General features: G+C 42.3%; 1 protein-coding gene, 3 non-coding genes and 1 pseudogene across 4 annotated transcripts; 4 read left to right on the top strand and 1 right to left on the bottom strand.

Annotated features, from left to right (window-relative positions):
- The first annotated feature begins 17 nt into the window (after nt 1-17).
- Nucleotides 18-136, top strand: LOC137099098 (5S ribosomal RNA). Its single transcript, XR_010910728.1, has one exon. It is a non-coding gene; the product is annotated as a 5S ribosomal RNA (ribosomal RNA).
- Nucleotides 137-4,941: 4,805 nt separating this feature from the next.
- LOC137140569 (tripartite motif-containing protein 16-like) lies at nt 4,942-7,641 on the top strand (annotated as a pseudogene).
- Nucleotides 7,642-11,818: 4,177 nt separating this feature from the next.
- Nucleotides 11,819-13,889, top strand: LOC137140571 (tripartite motif-containing protein 16-like). The gene has a single exon (XM_067528873.1). It carries the CDS (start codon nt 11,978-11,980, stop codon nt 13,652-13,654), a length of 1,677 nt encoding a protein of 558 aa, XP_067384974.1. The 5' UTR covers nt 11,819-11,977; the 3' UTR covers nt 13,655-13,889.
- Nucleotides 13,890-16,773: 2,884 nt separating this feature from the next.
- Nucleotides 16,774-16,892, bottom strand: LOC137099078 (5S ribosomal RNA). Its single transcript, XR_010910717.1, has one exon. It is a non-coding gene; the product is annotated as a 5S ribosomal RNA (ribosomal RNA).
- Nucleotides 16,893-17,283: 391 nt separating this feature from the next.
- On the top strand, nt 17,284-17,402 carry LOC137099086 (5S ribosomal RNA). Its single transcript, XR_010910725.1, has one exon. It is a non-coding gene; the product is annotated as a 5S ribosomal RNA (ribosomal RNA).
- The last annotated feature ends 146 nt before the right edge of the window (nt 17,403-17,548 follow it).

The raw sequence follows: 17,548 nt of genomic DNA, 5'->3' as shown, positions 1-17,548 counted from the left end.
TTGTGCACTGAGCTGTGGCTTACGGCCATACCACCCTGAACACGCCCGATCTCGTCCGATCTCGGAAGCTAAGCAGGGTCGGGCCTGGTTAGTACTTGGATGGGAGACCGCCTGGGAATACCAGGTGCTGTAAGCTTTTCTTTTTCCCCCCAGTTTTCTCTTACAGACAGTAGAGGGCGCTGCTGCTGCTGCTGCACAGTATCGTCCTGGCACGTTGTGCGTGGAACGTAGCCGTGGTGGGTCTCCAGTCCCTGACGAGAACAGAACTCCAAATCCTCTTAGTGACACAACATCCCAAAATTCCAAAAACCCTTTAGTGACACAATATTCAGTAACTTCAAAATTCCCTTCGGTGAATATATACACTTGGTAACATTGAAGAAATCCGTGACGCTGGGTTCAATAATCTGTGTTACTCATGAGCACGTAGTCAGGCAGGTAGGAAATCACATGGAGTGAGACAAACATGGACATGGAAAACATTCAACGTGATGAAGGCTGGTAAGTCACAGTGATTAGCAGACAACCTGACAGTTTGCTGAGGGAACTGAGGAGGTAAATAAGCAAAGTGATGAGAGCAGGTGAAACTGATTAGTGATGTGTCATGAGCAAAAGATGCGGCTCTGAGAGCCGATGCTTTGTAGTGAATCAGAAGAGCCGGCTCGCATCGAGTGAGAGCCGGCTCCCAGTTTTTTCCTTTCGCTGCTTACCTCAGTGCTCAGCCTGATCTCTGCTTACGGCAGAACTTTGTTTTGATTGGTCAGCAATGGCATCGCGGCCAATCACATGTGAGGATATGGGATCATATCATTATGTAAAAACAGAGAGTCGGGTGACAAGAAGTGGAGCGGTGCTCCACTGCAAGTTAACTGTCTGTCAGATAGCGGTGAGGAGAGTGTGTACTGTCGGTGTAGTTGAAACTATGAGTGACACCCAAATGAGAAGCAGCATCAGGCTCCAGTTTAAAGATACTGGAAACAGCAAAGCAGAGTGTGTTCACTGCAAGATGAAAATTACTTTAAGAGCAGGTTCCACCACAAACCTGCAAAGACATATGAGAACTGTCCATTCTATAGTGCAGTTAGAGGGCAAGCTAGCACACATCTACAATCCTGGTGTGTCTCATCCCATAAAAACAGCAAGTGAATCAGCATCTACTGGCTTCCCCACAAATACAGGTATAACCTCTCCTTCTGCAACTCAAAGCAAAATAAGCCAGTTTATACCGAAAGTGATGACCCCACCCAAACAGCACAGCATTGATGAAGAGTTGGCTAAAATGATAGCTACTGATTTCCAACCCTTTTCCATTGTGGAGGACAGAGGTTTTAAAAGTTTTGTCAAAACTTTAAATCCCACATTCTCTACTCAGTAGAAAAACATTGTCCCAAACAACAATACCTAAACTATATGACACAGAAGACGCATTATGGCAAGAAAGGGTGAAAAAAGCTCCATCAGTTTGCCTGACAACTGACTGCTGGACCTCCAGAACCACCTGCTCTTTCATGGCTGTCACTAGCCATTTCATTGATAATTACAAGATGACATCTTCCCTTCTGGACTGATTTGAGTTCACAGATAGACACACTGCAGAAAACCTGGCAGAGGAGCTAATAAGAGTGTCAAAAGTGTGGCAAGTAGAGGACAAAGTGGTGCTGTGTGAGCAACTGTGCCCTGTGGATTTATTTGCTGTTTTGTTGTTAATTTGTGCAATAAAAAGTTTGATTAAATATTAAACAAAAAAATGGCTTTGTAACACAATAAATGCACAAAATCAGGCAATTATAAGGATTCTCATGAAAACACTGCACATGAAAGGATTTTCAACAAACAAACCATGAGGTTTTGCAAAGGTGGTAAAATAAAGGCCTATAAAACAATCCTAAATTAAGAGCCGCTCAGGAGTCGAAAGAGCCGGCTCTTCTTCAGGAGCTGAGCCAAAAGAGCCGGCTCTCTGAAAAGAGCCGAACTTCCCATCACTAAAACTGATTACCGGTGATTAGTAAAGCGTAACCAATGTGACGGGACCAGGAAACAGGAAGTGGCTGCAAAAAAAAGGTCATAAAGAGGAAGTGAAGTTGGGGATCCTGAAACAAATGTCTCACTGTGCTGTATATTCCAACATTTCTAACTTCTTTTACATTTTTTATTATTAACAGGATTCACACTCATTGGTATAGAATAATAAATTCAGCAACACACATTTATACATATGTACCACTTGTTGCTAAACCCACTTGTTTTGTTTGATTATGCTTTAAAATGTAAAGTACACTCTGATATTTCTCTTTTTTTCTCCTGTAAAACGATGAGTATTTGTTCAGATTCAAGTCTTTAGTATTCGAGTGTATCTTTAGCTGTATCCATAAGTTCATATATAACAGTGTCCACATTCCAGTCTCAGGTCCTCAGTCCTCCAGAATAGGAGTGTACCTGGATCACAGAGCAGGTATTCTGTCCTTCTACAGTGTCTCTGAAACCATGACTCTCTTTCACAGAGTCCAGACCACATTCACTCAGCCTCTACATGCTGGACTTAAACTTTTTGGTAGTGTATCCACTGCTGAGTTGTGTAAACTCCCATCAAGTTGTCGTCTTTCAAAACACGAAGTTTTTTGAAATGAGAGAGACACCACAGAGATCAGCCAATCAAACATCACAAGTTTTTCATTTAGTATATTTGTTCTTTTAGTTTCTTAGTTTTTCGTTTATTTCCTGTTTCTGTGGAGCCACTGAGGATATCACTGCTCATGATGAGTTTTGTTTAATCCTTGTGTAATGTTCATATTTTCGTTAAACATCCAAACAAACAGAGCAATAAAACACACTGAGACTAAGACCAGGTGACTGACGTGTCCTGTTAATGTCTCCATATATTCTCCTACACTGTCAAAAATGGAAGGACTGTTTGTAAAAGGCTAAAAAATATGTTGTGAAAATCCTCCAATTAATGAACAGCTTTGTAAAAGGCAGCACATGAAGATTTTGGCCAGTGTTTCCATTTCCTCCACACTGTTCAGACTCTCCAGTAAAGTACAAGTACCTCGAAATTGTATTCAAGTCCAGAACTTGAGTAAATATACTTAGTTCCTTTACTTAGCTGTATATGAGGCAGTTACCTGCAGCTCAGGTGCTCCTTGTCAGCTCCAGAAAATAGAAGCTTAGAACCTCAGAACAGCTGCTCTCCACCACATGCTCATTGTGAGGGAAATTTGATAATCTAGTAAGACATCCTGTCTCTGGCTCCACAAAGAAGTGTGTTAGCTAGGCACCAACCATAAATCTACCCACATCTGAACATTTGCTTCCCAGCAGGACACCTACAGGAACCAGTACAGATGATCAAGTGACAAGAACTTGCTAAGTAGACTCCGGACCACATTGTATGAAGGTTGATTTGCATTGACTCATCTTTTACTGGGATTACTGTTGTATGCAGCGCAGTGAAATCTGAGTCGCACGAGGAATCATAGTACTAAAAAACAGGCTACGAGAGAAATAGTACTTGGTACTAAGAGAAGTAAGCACCTGGCCTGGGAACAGTTTACCAACTAAATTATTACCATCGTGTGGAGAAAGTTACAGTTTAAATAGAAAAGGACAGCACAGAGCAAGTCTTTGTCCACAATGTTCTAACACCAGTCTGTCTTGTCTGAGTTTTATAAGGTGATTCCAGGTCTGGACTCTGCTCCTCCACTCCCTCCCCCACCATGTCCAGAGTCATGACCAGCCAAAGAACTTGTGGCAAAGAACAAGAAAGGGGACGTGGCAAAGGAAGAAGACATCAATGTGTCCAAGAAGCTTGTTTTCAGTGTGGTGAGAAAGGACAGGGCCTCTGATAGTCCATCCAAAATCAGAGTACAGGCCATGTCAAAACCAATACAGGAAGCCACCAATGGCATGAAGCCTGTGTTTGATCCCCTGTTACCAGCAGCTGTAATAATTTCATGTGAGAATTCTCTAGTGCTTGTTACCATATTGTTTTTTAAAGTAAGAGACCAACCAAGTGAGTGGTGCTTCCTTCAAATTCACAGGAGGTGAATGCAGCCATACACCCCAGAGTGCTAAAAATCATTCTTCCTCTGGTAGCATCAAATTTGACCAATTTTGGTGTTTGCTACAGTACGTAGATGATTTGCTAATTTCTATTTGTCCATTTGAAGAAGCATGCAAAAAATGAATATGCTGCACCTGTTAAAGCCTCTTCTAGACAAGGGCCATAAAGTATGTTTTTCTCACTGCAGTTTGCAGAATAAAGTGACATATCTGGGTCCTGTGATCACTCCAGAGGAAAACTGTCACAAAAAGTATGTTATTGTTTGCACATGAGGAAACCATGTAGACTCCTGAAGAAAGAAAGTGTTGCCCCTGCACTTGCTTTGCCTAATCTGAGTTGGTTGTTGACCAGGAGACAGTTGCAGGACTTCTTTGTTATCCCAACCTCATGGGTGTAGAACAGCCTGTTCCTTGTTTCTAATCAGGCTGGATCCAGTTGTAGCTGGTCTCCCTCTCTGTCTGAGAGCTGTTGCAGCAGAGAAAGCTGTGTTAGCATCATGTGATGTGGTTAGCTGTTCTGATTTACTGCTTGAACAGCCTAACATTGCTGTGATGCTATGTTCACAAAACTCAGGTTCAGATCCAGTTAGCCGACACAGAGCAGTTAAACAAGTCAAAGTCCACATTCAAGAAACAAAGTCCATAAGGAAATCAGAGTTCTGAACCAGGCCAGAGAGAAACACAATCCAGAATCCAGGTCAGTCAAGCAGAGAAGCAGAGTTCAGATAATCAGAAAGACTTTTGAAGCCAGGGGGTCAGACAGGTTATCAGGTTCAGAGACAGATTCGAGTAGTACCTGGTAGACAGGTGAGTTGGAGAGTTGCTTCACAGACACCTTACACAACATGGAGTGTAGTTCTGTTCTGCTGAGCATGTTTCTCCTTCTTCCTGATTAAACTCACCATAACCAAGACTGTGAGCTGCCTTTTGCCTCCTAAACTTACAGTTTTTGCCGTGACACTCATCACCCAGTTACCTGCTAAGCTGATCCCTGTTACTCATTAGCTTCAGTAATGTACCTGTTGTTGCATAGAGTCTTCTTCTGTGTGTATAGTCTCAGTTTTGTAATTGGACAAGTTAAGATAAACATAACTACAACAAATATAACATTTTTTGCATCTTTCTGCAGTGTGTGTCTGTCACATTATTTTAAAATTGCTCAAATGCTTTAATAACTTGATGAATGAACAGTGCAACTCCTCCTTTTCTGCTCTCACACACACTGAGCTGCACTTTATTTCCTTGTTCCCTCCCCTTTAGATCTACACTTTGAAGATGGGTGTAACCAGGAAGTGCAGGAACTGAAAGGCTCCATTCTCTGCAGAAACACATGTTGTTTAGATCAGAGCTCAAACTCTCAGTTCAAAAAACGAGAAACTGACAGTCATTATCACTGAAGGGGAAATGGCGCAGAAAGGAGTTCAGCTGGACGAGGAAGCATTTTCTTGTTCGATCTGTCTGGATCTACTGAAGGTTCCAGTGACTATTCCCTGTGGACACAGTTACTGTCTGAACTGTATTAATAGTTTCTGGGATGAAGAGGACCAGAAGAAACTCCACTGCTGTCCTCAGTGTAGAAAGACCTTCACACCGAGACCTGTCCTGTTGAAAAACACCATGTTAGCAGTTTTAGTGGAGGAGCTGAAGAAGACTGGACTCCAAGCTGCTCCTGCTGATCACTGCTATGCTGGACCTGAAGATGTGGCCTGTGATGTCTGTACTGGGAGAAAACTGAAAGCTGTTAAGTCCTGTCTGGTTTGTTTGGTCTCTTACTGTGAGAAACACCTGCAACCTCATTATGAATCTCCTGCTTTTAAAAAGCACAAGCTGGTGGAGCCCTCCAAGAACCTCCAGGAGAACATCTGCTCTCATCATGATGAGGTGATGAAAATGTTCTGCTGTACTGATCAGCAGTTTATCTGTTATCTCTGCTCTGTGGATGAACATAAAGGCCACGACACAGTCTCAGCTGAAGCAGAAAGGACTGAGAGGCAGAGAGAACTCAAAGGGAGTCGACAACAAATCCAGCAGAGAATCCAGGACAGAGAGAAAGATGTGAAGGTGCTTCAACAGAAGGTGGAGGCTCTCAATCGCTCTGCTGAGAAAACAGTGGAGGACAGTGGGAAGATCTTCACTGAGCTGATCTGTCTCATTGAGAAAAGAAGGTCTGAGGTGAAGCAGAAGATCAGATCCCAGCAGGAATCTGAAGTGAGTCGAGTCAAAGAGCTTCAGGAGAAGCTGGAGCAGGAGATCACTGAGCTGAAGAGGAAAGATGCTGAGCTGGAGCAGCTCTCACACACAGAGGATCACAACCACTTTCTACACAACTACCCCTCACTGTCAAAACTCAGTGAATCTACAGATACATCCAGCATCAACATCCGTCCTCTGAGATACTTTGGGATGTGACAGCAGCTGTGTCAGAGCTCAGAGATCAACTGCAGGACATTCTGAGACAGACATGGAAAAACATCTCATCATTAGTGACTCAAGTGGATGTTTTACAGTTAGATCCACAACCAGAACCAAAGACCAGAGCTGGATTCTTAAAGTATTCATGTGAAATCACACTGGATCCAAACACACCAAATGAAAATCTGTTATTATCTGAGGGAAACAGAAAAGTAATATTAATGGGTCAAAAACAGTCTTATTCTAGTCAAACAGACAGATTCACTGGTTACTGGTTTCAGGTCCTGAGCAGAGAGAGTCTGACTGGACGTTGTTACTGGGAGGTGGAGTGGAGAGGGACAGGAGTTATTGTAGCAGTCACATACAAGAATGTCAGCAGAGCAGGAAGAGGCCATGAATGTGTATTTGGATTTAATGACAAATCTTGGGTACTTATTTGTTACCAAAACAGTTTTGAATTTTGGTTCAATAAAATTAAAATTCCAGTCTCAGGTCCTCAGTCCTCCAGAATAGGAGTGTACCTGGATCACAGAGCAGGTATTCTGTCCTTCTACAGTGTCTCTGAAACCATGACTCTCCTCCACAGAGTCCAGACCACATTCACTCAGCCTCTACATGCTGGACTTTTCCTTTTTGACTGTGGATCCACTGCCGAGTTTTGTAAACTCCCATCAAGTCGTCGTCATTCAAAGACAGTTTGTTGAAATGAGAGAGACACCACAAAGATCAGCCAATCAAACATCACAAGTTTTTCATTCAGTATATTTGTATATTTAGTTTCTTAGTTTTTCGTTTATTTCCTGTTTCAGTGGAGCCACTGAGGATATCACTGCTCATGATGAGGTTTGTTTAATCCTTGTGTAATGTTCATATTTTGCTTAAACATCCTCTGTTCACAGGTCAAACAGACCAAGAGCATTGATGTGGGTTTAAGACGACTCTGGTACAAAAATGTCTATAAAACACAGCAGATGGAAACTTCAGCTCATTGACAAACGATTTAGACACATGTGGTTTAAAACGGACATTTAGATCTGTTTAGTCACATGGATCAAAAGTTGCTGTTGTTGTGTTAAAGGATGAAAGTTCACCTTTTGTTAAAAGCATTTTTATCAAGACTTGATTTAATGAATAAAGCATCTTCTGCTGTGAACAAACAGTGTGATATCACAGAGATTTCCATTCTTTACTGGTGTTGTTTGAAGCTTCAAATGCTCCGTGAAGTTTTTACACGTCTTCCTGCAGTGAACATCACAGCAGGTTAACAAGCGACTCCCAACACAAGAGGGCGTCTACATCCTGTTAACCACAGATGCAGTGCGGATGGTTGGTATTTTTGAAGCTTGTTGCTCTGGTCTCTTCTTCAATATCCTGAGGAAACTGAAGTAGAGTGAAAGGATTGTGGTTTGGTGGATTGGATGGAGCTGCTTCTGAGTTCTGGGAACTAAAGTAGACGAGATATTAAAGAGGGAAGCTGCAGATTTGGTTTCTTCTGTTTCCTCGCTGGTATTTAGGTTTTCCAGTGTTAAAGTGCCGACTCTTTAAAAGTCCAGCTGCTCCGTCCTGTCCTTCTGCGTCATCAATGTCCTCTGTTGTGTGTTCTGTCCTTTGAGATCAGCCTGTTCTTGTCTCTAAAGCCTCAACAACCTCACAGTCTGTGGTGGAAGAAGTGTTCAGATTCTTTACTCATGATGTAAAAGCAACAACACATTCAGAAACAACGACTGCATTTTAAATTCTAGTCAAGTAAAACTACAGACGTTTGAAAAGAAAACTAGTATCAAAAGTAAAAGTACTCGTGACGTATTTATGACATCATACAACAATATTAGATTGTTTCATCAGTGTTTAAGCAGCATTTTTCTGGTGAAGCAGGAGCTGATTTGAACTACTTCACATACAGTCATGTATCCAGTGGTTCTCAACCTAAGGGTTGGGCCCCTACAAAGAGACACCACAGACATGTGAGGAGTCCAGAGATGAGTAATGGGAGGGTGAAAAAACAAAGTGGTGCTTCGCAGAAAGTCGGCAGCATTTTCTTCTAAAATGTGGTTCAGCAGGAAACACAACAAAAACCTTCTTCCACCTCCTGATTTAAATGAACTTGTCTCACCTGTTCACCAGATGTCCTCAGACCGGTCTCTCTTGTCCCAGTCACTTGAACCTTGTGGCCCATTCACACACCTGTTCCCATTTTGTCAATGATCCAATCAGAATGTAAACCTGCCTGTGTTTGTGTCCTTGCTGTCTGAGCTCTGTATGTCCATACATGATGTTAGCTTCAGTAAAGATCACTGACTGTTTACATTCTAATCACCTTCTTTCTGCCTGCAACTTGTTGCTTTCTTTGCTGTCTCACTAGTTTTTCACCTCTGGCAGCCACTCAGCTTTTACACTGTTTGAGGAAGTTCCACCTTTGTCACATGTGATCCTTCTTTATTCACAGCAAATAATTCGACAAGTGAACAGAAACTTGAATGAACCATGATGGACTGTATGTTCACAGATTTCTTTTGCACTGAACGTGCACGTTCCTGGTGATCATCTTCCAGGCCTGTTCTACAGTTGCTGCACTTCTTGCTTTTTCAGCTTTGTTTGGTATCATTTAGGCTGAGAGCAATAAAACACACTGAGACCAAGATCAGGTGACTGACGTGTCCTGTTAATGTCTCCATATATTCTCCTACAATGTCAAAAATGGAAAGACTGTGTGTAAAAGGCTAAAAAATATGTTGTGAAAATCCTCCAATTAATGAACGGTTTTGTAAAAGGCAGCACATGAAGATTTTGGCCAGTGTTTCCATTTCCTCCACACTGTTCAGACTCTGATTCACTATGAGGATCTAAAAAATACACAACACTGAGTGTCTCACTGTTGTTCAGGGACTAAATGAACAAAGTACGTGAGGTACTGCAACAGTTACGCTCTAAGGAGACGACTTGCTGATTTCCAGCAGATGTCGCCATTTTAACTGTGTCAACACATTTGCTTCATATTGATTCAAAGCTTCAGTAGAACAAAGTAAATTATGAGAAAAAAGCCAGAATTCTGAAACAAAAGTCACATTCAAAAACACATTGATAGTGACTCTAATCCTCTGCTGCACAAAGTAACATTTCTAGTAATGAATAAAAGAATATAAGTGTTATAGAGACGTGTTAATACACAGAAACAACAGCAGGTAAAGGTGGAGCTGATATAATGTCTTTATGTGCTGACAGCTGCTTCAGCCATTACAATACATCATGAGCAGTACCTTAAATAACATCAAATGGAAATACTCCAGTAAAGTACAAGTACCCCGAAATTGTATTCAAGTCCAGAACTTGAGTAAATGTACTTAGTTCCTTTACTTAGCTGTATATGAGGCAGTTACCTGCAGCTCAGGTGCTCCTTGTCAGCTCCAGAAAATAGAAGCTTAGAACCTCAGAACAGCTGCTCTCCACCACATGCTCATTGTGAGGGAAATTTGATAATCTAGTAAGACATCCTGTCTCTGGCTCCACAAAGAAGTGTGTTAGCTAGGCACCAACCCTAAAACTACCCACATCTGAACATTTGCTTCCCAGCAAGAACCAGTACAGATGATCAAGTGACAAGAACTTGCTAAGTAGACTCCGGACCACATTGTATGAAGGCTGATTTGCATTGACTCATCTCTTACTGGGATTACTGTTGTATGCAGCGCAGTGAAATCTGAGTCGCACGAGGAATCATAGCACTAAAAAACAGGCTACGAGAGAAATAGTACTTGGTACTAAGAGAAGTAAGCACCTGGCCTGGGAACAGTTTACCAACTAAATTATTACCATCGTGTGGAGAAAGTTACAGTTTAAATAGAAAAGGACAGCACAGAGCAAGTCTTTGTCCACAATGTTCTAACACCAGTCTGTCTTGTCTGAGTTTTATAAGGTGATTCCAGGTCTGGACTCTGCTCCTCCACTCCCTCCCCCACCATGTCCAGAGTCATGACCAGCCAAAGAACTTGTGGCAAAGAACAAGAAAGGGGACGTGGCAAAGGAAGAAGACATCAATGTGTCCAAGAAGCTTGTTTTCAGTGTGGTGAGAAAGGACACTGGGCAGGGGACTGTTCTGTAGATATGCAAAAGACTGACTGGGTGGGAGAGTGGCAGGGGAGCAGATCCCAGAACAGGCGACACCAATACAGGAGCATATGTCAGATCAGGTGACCCCCACCCACACACTCATATGAGATATGAGTGATAAACTCTCTCTCTACACCACCTGCCTTGATGTAAAACTGAAGAGTCTCTTTCTTTTGGCCCAATCTGTATGAACTAATGTCAATGGTTTCCTTAAACCTAAATAAGTTTCCATAAGTGATTTTATGATGTTTGACCCAAGTCTGGTTAAAATCCAATGGAAATTCTTACTGCTAATAATTAGCTGTAAAAAATAGTAAATGCATAATGGAACCAAAGTGCCACCAAATGGTAAAGATGCTCATTACATCCGTGTAGCATCTTACACTGATCAAGCTCAACACTATGACCATGTGCAGTTTAATACAATCCAATACGACGTTATGATTTATCAGTTCTTAGGTTGAAACTGTCAGGTGATAATTCTACTATTGTTTCTATTTCTGTTTATTATTAAGGTTTTTTAAATAGGGCCAATGGGACCTGGTGGTTCAATAAGCAGAGCATCAGGAACAGGAGTGTAGGAGTGTAGCTGGATCACGGAGCAGGTATTCTGTCCTTCTACAGTGTCTCTGAAACCAGACTCGCCTCCACACAGTCCAGACCACATTCACTCAGCCTCTACATGCTGGACTTTGGCTTTTAGGTCTTGGATCCACTGCTGAGTTCAGTAAAATCAATTAATGGAAAAAGTGATGTAAAATCCAGTGGGTTAAATTGTATATTCTAGTTAGCTTTTTGGAAGGTTTTTACTGATGTTTAAACCAGAGACACCACACATCACCTGTCAATCATGGTGGTATTTTAACATCTAATTTATTGTTCTAATAATAGTTTGGGTTTGTGTAGGTTTTTACCTGTGACTTCTGCAGCGGCAGATGACTTCACTGCTCATGATATGTTTTTTCTCTAGGTAAAAATTTTATCTACTCTGTGATATAAATGTGTAATAAAATTTCTATTGTAATGTTTCTCGTCTACCACATGAGTAGAAATCATCAGATTTTGTCATTGATTTTTTGAAACTATTCTGAAAATATAACTGAACCAGTTTTCAGTCTGAAATTTTTGTTCTATAAAGTCTGAAAATCCTTCCCTATTGCTGCTGCTTTCAAACACAGTGAGCTCCTCCCTATTAACAGATTTATTTTTGTTCCTTCCTCCTTCACAGATCTGTCAGTGTAAGGATGTGTGTAAACAACATGGAGGTACATGCCAGAGCTGGTAAAACCTATTGACTGCATCATGGGAACAAGAGCAAAGATCAGTTTTCCTTCAGGGCACAGAGCTTGTTGTTCTTCGGACAAAAGTGAAACTATTCAACAATCGCAGTCGGGGGAAAATGGCAAAGCAAGGAAATCAACTGGATCAAGAAAAATTCTCCTGTTCGATCTGTTTAGAGGAACTGAAGGATCCAGTGACTCTTCCCTGTGGACACAGTTACTGTCTGAACTGTATTAAAACCCACTGGGATGAAGAAGATGGAAAGAAACTCCACAGCTGTCCTCAGTGTAGACAGACCTTCACACCGAGACCTGTCCTCGTGAAAAACACCATGTTGGCTGAATTAGTGAAAGAGCTGAAGAAACCTGAGGTTCCAGTTGGTCCTGCTGATCACTGCTATGCTGGACTTGAAGATGTGGCCTGTGATTTCTGCACTGGGAAAAAACTGAAAGCTGTTAAGTCCTGTTTGATGTGTCTGGTCTCTTACTGTGAGAAACACCTGCAGCCTCATTATGATGTAGCACAGTTAAAAAAACACAAGCTGGTGGAGCCCTCCAAGAACCTGCAGGAGAACATCTGCTCTCGTCACGATGAGGTGATGAAGATGTTCTGCCGTACTGATCAGCAGTGTATCTGTTATCTCTGCTCAGTGGATGAACATAAAGGCCACGACACAGTCTCAGCTGCAGCAGAAAGGACTGAGAGGCAGAGAGAGCTCGAGGGGAGTCGACAACAAATCCAGCAGAGAATCCAGGACAGAGACAAAGATGTGAAGGTGCTTCAACAGGAGGTGGAGGCTCTCAATCGCTCTGCTGAGAAAACAGTGGAGGACAGTGAGAAGATCTTCACTGAGCTGATCTGTCTCATGGAGAAAAGAAGCTCTGAGGTGAAGCAGCAGATCAGATCTCAGCAGGAAACTGAAGTGAGTCGAGTCAAAGAGCTTCAGGAGAAGCTGGAGCAGGAGATCAATGAGCTGAAGAGGAAAGATGCTGAGCTGGAGCAGCTCTCACACACAGAGGATCACAACCAGTTTCTACACAACTACCCCTCACTGTCACAACTCAGTGAATCTACAGATACATCCAGCATCAACATCCGTCCTCTGAGATACTTTGAGGATGTGACAGCAGCTGTGTCAGATCTCAGAGATCTACTACAGGACATTCTGAGACAGACATGGACAAACATCTTATCATTAGTGACTCAAGTGGATGTTTTACTGCCACAACCAGAACCAAAGACCAGAGCTGGATTCTTAAAATATTCATGTGAAATCACACTGGATCCAAACACAGCAAATGATTATCTGTTATTATCTGAGGGAAACAGAAAAGTAACGGTAATGAGTCAAAAACAGTCTTATTCTAGTCACAAAGACAGATTCATTCATTGGTATCAGGTCCTGAGCAGAGAGAGTCTAACTGGACGTTGTTACTGGGAGGTGGAGTGGAGAGGGACAGGGGTTGATGTAGCAGTAACATACAAGAACATCAGCAGAGCAGGAAGAGGCCATGAATGTGGATTTGGATTAAATGACAAATCTTGGGTACTTACATGTTTCCAAAACAGTTATAAATTTTGTTTCAACCATATTAAAACTCCAGTCTCATGTCCTCAGTCCTCCAGAATAGGAGTGTACCTGGATCACAGAGCAGGTATTCTGTCCTTCTACAGTGTCTCTGAAACCATGACTCTCTTTCACCGAGTCCAGACCACATTCACTCAGCCTCTACATGCTGGACTTTATGCTGGTTTTGAGGATGGAGACACTGTTAAGTTCTGCAAACTAAATTAGACAAAGACCATTTTACTTTCAGTTGGTTAAAATCAGAGAGGACCAAAAAGAAGGGAGTTGCAGTAGACAAGTACGGAAGCGACAGACTGTGAACCATTATGGCAGCGGTAAGAGGTGTGAGGGAGAGACAGAGGCGGTTGATGCTGCAAAGGTGGAAGTAGGCCGACTGTGTTGTTATTCATGTGGGAAGTAAAGGACAGTGTGCTGTCGAGGACGACACCCAGACTCTTAACCTGAGGGGAGGGAGAGAGAGAGGAAGTGTCAAGAGAAATTGTAAAACTGTTGTAACAGTAAAAGTGAATTTGATATTTATAGTATGTAAATGATAAAAACAAGGGACTCAGGACAGAACCCTGGGTCACACCTGTGGGGACTGGGAGTCAATATCACTGCATCTGCTTTTAGTTTCTCTAAACTTGCAACTTCTTGATGCAAACTGTATTTTGTTGGTCTTTACATTTACATGTATTGTAGTTTTTAAATTGACATACAAATAAAATATGTACTTAAAAAGTGTAATTATGGTGGTAATGAAATTTCTTTGACACAATTGAGGTCTGTGAGATGGGTCTAAATTATTTGCTATAAATCTAACAGTTCCTTTATATCCTGAAAATTTATGTGAAAAAAATTAGCAACTGAAACCTGAAATCTGAGGGTCCGATTTAATCAAAGCTGCAGTGTTGCTGAGATGAAGATGGCAGACGGGGTAGAAGTACACAAAATGAATTACTCCTGTAAAAAGCAAATACTCCAATACAAATATAACTGGAACTTCTTTACTCAAGTTAAAGTAATAAAAACAAAAGTACTTGACAAAGAAAACTATGTATGTTTAAACCTACTGGATTTGATCCTGTTGAATTTGCAATTTTAGTTCAGATTTGTTCAAACTGTCAAAGGTGAAAATTATGAGAAACATATGAAGGATGACAATTTATTTGAATTTTAAATTTTTCCTCAGAATTCTAACTCTAAACTCAGGATTCTTATTTTTTTTTCAAAATTCATTATTCAAATCACTTTATTAAACCCATATGGAAATTGTGTTGTCTTGTTACAGCTGCTCTCTGCAGGAAAAGTAAAAAACAAAGGAAAAGCACCTCAACCAAACCAAGGAGAAAAACCACATGGACAAATGAACAATCTACTGAAATGCAACTAAAAACAAAATATGATAGATAATAATTGACCTTAAAATAAAATAATAAATAATTGTCCTTTTCACCTTTCAGTCCCCTCCTGTTTACAAGAGGGGGACGAGTTGAACAGTTTATGTCTCCTGTGTTGTTCTGTGATCAGTCTCTGGCTGAAAGTGCTGCTCTGTGCAGCCAGCACACAGTGGACTGGGTGGGAGGGATTGTCCAGGACTGAAAGGAGTTTGGACAACATTCTCCTCTCAGCCACAACATGCAGAGGGTCCAGATCCTCCCCCAGAACAGAACCAGACCTCCTTATCAGTATATTCAGTCTGTTACCATCTGCCACCCTCATACTGCTGCCTCAGCAAACCACAGCATAGAAGATGGAGCTGGCAACCACAGACTCAGAACATCCAGAGCAAGGTGCTGCAGATGTTGAAGGACATTAGTCTCCTAGAAAATACAGCTGCTTTGTGTTTTTCTTTAGATTGATGCTTCATTAACTGACCGGTCCAGTTTATTGTCCAGGTGGACACCCAGGTATTTGTACTCTGAAATTTCTACGAATCATAAACTTGTGACAGTATTTAATGATCAATATCCAAATATGAAAATGTAAATAACTTCCCGTTCGTTTTGCCATTATTATTAAGGGTCAACATAAGCAGCACTTAGCATCATTAGCGTGTCTTCTCTCCGCTTTGCTAAAACACCGGTGCGGCTCATAAGGACGCTGTCACAGCCGGTCAGTGACGTTGTTACTGAGGAAATACGTACGTGAATCGCATCATTGGCTGAAGCGGACACTCACTCACTGAATCACTGCGAAATAGCAGAATAAATTGTTGTGTTTTTTATTTTCAAATCAGGTTGGATGTTTTTCGGTGCGCGGAGACAGTGTCAGCAGTGCGCAATTGCGCACACGCGCAGATTAGCGGGAACATTGCTTCCACCGCCAAAAGTCAAAAAACATAAAACATGATCTTGACAGACCCCCAGGCTTGTCCAGGTTGGTGTAGATCCGGGGTAGTAAGTGGATGAGGGCGTCCTCCACTCCCAGCTGAGGGGGATAAGCAAACTGGAGGGGGTCCAGAGATGTCACAACATCCCTGCAGGGCATTTGTGGCCCCCTCGGATTAACCATTAGTTATTTATTACTTTGGCTTATTATTTTTTAAACTTTGCTACATGTAAAAGCAGTTGGTGGTTTAAAAACCTTTTCAGGGAATGAGGACACTTCTGCAGACAAACACGGTGAAAACATTTAATACCACACTGTGTTTCCCCACAGTGATCAGGTTTCAGTGCAGCTCTTTCGCCTCCTGGTGGCCACACAGTTTATGACAAGGCTGGTGTTAAGCGTTTAGAACAGCCTCCTGCAGGATCTCAGCGTTTCTAAGCACAAAAACATTTATTCATTTTTTAGAAATGTAACACATATTAAGTTGTTAGCAGATATAAGGACATTTTAGTGTCAAATTGTAACGGGTTAGTTTTTAGGGTTGGACGCAATAAGGTGCTTGACACAACTTCTCAGTTTTAACCAAGTTTATTAAAGAATGTTGTTGGCAAAGCAGGATGGTCATGTGGTTGCGCTCCGACTCACTAGGTGGCGCTGATCTCCAGTCTATGAGGGAGGACACACATACTAGTACTTAATACTGACTTATGGGAAATGGAGTCTAAAACAAAGGTAGGACTTACTAGAGTTCGTGGGGAGACGAGCTGAGTTTAGCGGTTTGACAACGTTATTGTGCCGGAGGATTTTAGCAGAGAAAGGAAAAAGTCACCGGCACCACCAAGTTCTCGTGTCCTTGATCAGATCAAAATTGGTCTGAAGCAAATTGGAGAAGGGATTCTTTGTTTCAGTAATTTTCAAAATGAAAAGTCCCTTTGTCACATTGTGAGGGTTGGATGCTTCACCTGTGATGATAACAAAGTGCATATTTTGAGGTTTTGGATTGTTGCTGAGGAAAAAGCTTACAGCACCTGGTATTCCCAGGCGGTCTCCCATCCAAGTACTAACCAGGCCCGACCCTGCTTAGCTTCCGAGATCGGACGAGATCGGGCGTGTTCAGGGTGGTATGGCCGTAAACCACGAGAGTTTTGGCAAACAGGCCTTTTGAGAAGGAGGTGGTCGACGATCTCTGGCTCTTGTCAGGTGTCACATCACTCTCGATGTGAGCAAATGAAGCACGGGGGGCATCAAATAAACAGCGGCGTCTTGGAGAGGCGGCCCCCAGCAGCAAAGTGCTTCCACAGTCCTAGTCTGCTCTCAGCTGGTTGCTGCTCTGCTCTTTCTAACAACGGATCACAGCAGATCAGGAGGAGCAGTTACTAAGTATTTCCGCCTCCTCTTTAGCCACCCTCCAGCCGGTAGCTCCTCAGGCGAGCACCCAGGTGGTCTATGGCTGAAACTGAGCCAGTTGGATGGGATGCTGGTGATGATGTGCTTGTATAAAATGTGTGTTTGTGGACGGAGCTGTGGCTTACGGCCATACCACCCTGAACACGCCCGATCTCGTCCGATCTCGGAAGCTAAGCAGGGTCGGGCCTGGTTAGTACTTGGATGGGAGACCGCCTGGGAATACCAGGTGCTGTAAGCTTTTCTTTTTCCCCCCAGTTTTCTCTTACAGACAGTAGAGGGCGCTGCTGCTGCTGCTGCTTCACTGTAGACAGACTGTTTAAAAGCAAGGAGTGGACGGGGGAGCTGTGTGAAGAACCTCTGGCAGAAACTTCCTCTCACGTCATG

Source organism: Channa argus, chromosome 14 (genome assembly GCF_033026475.1).
Source record: "Channa argus isolate prfri chromosome 14, Channa argus male v1.0, whole genome shotgun sequence".
Taxonomy (NCBI): Eukaryota; Metazoa; Chordata; class Actinopteri; order Anabantiformes; family Channidae; genus Channa; species Channa argus.
The sequence above is the reverse complement of the archived record's forward strand: the minus strand, read 5'-3'. Positions and strand labels throughout refer to the sequence as shown.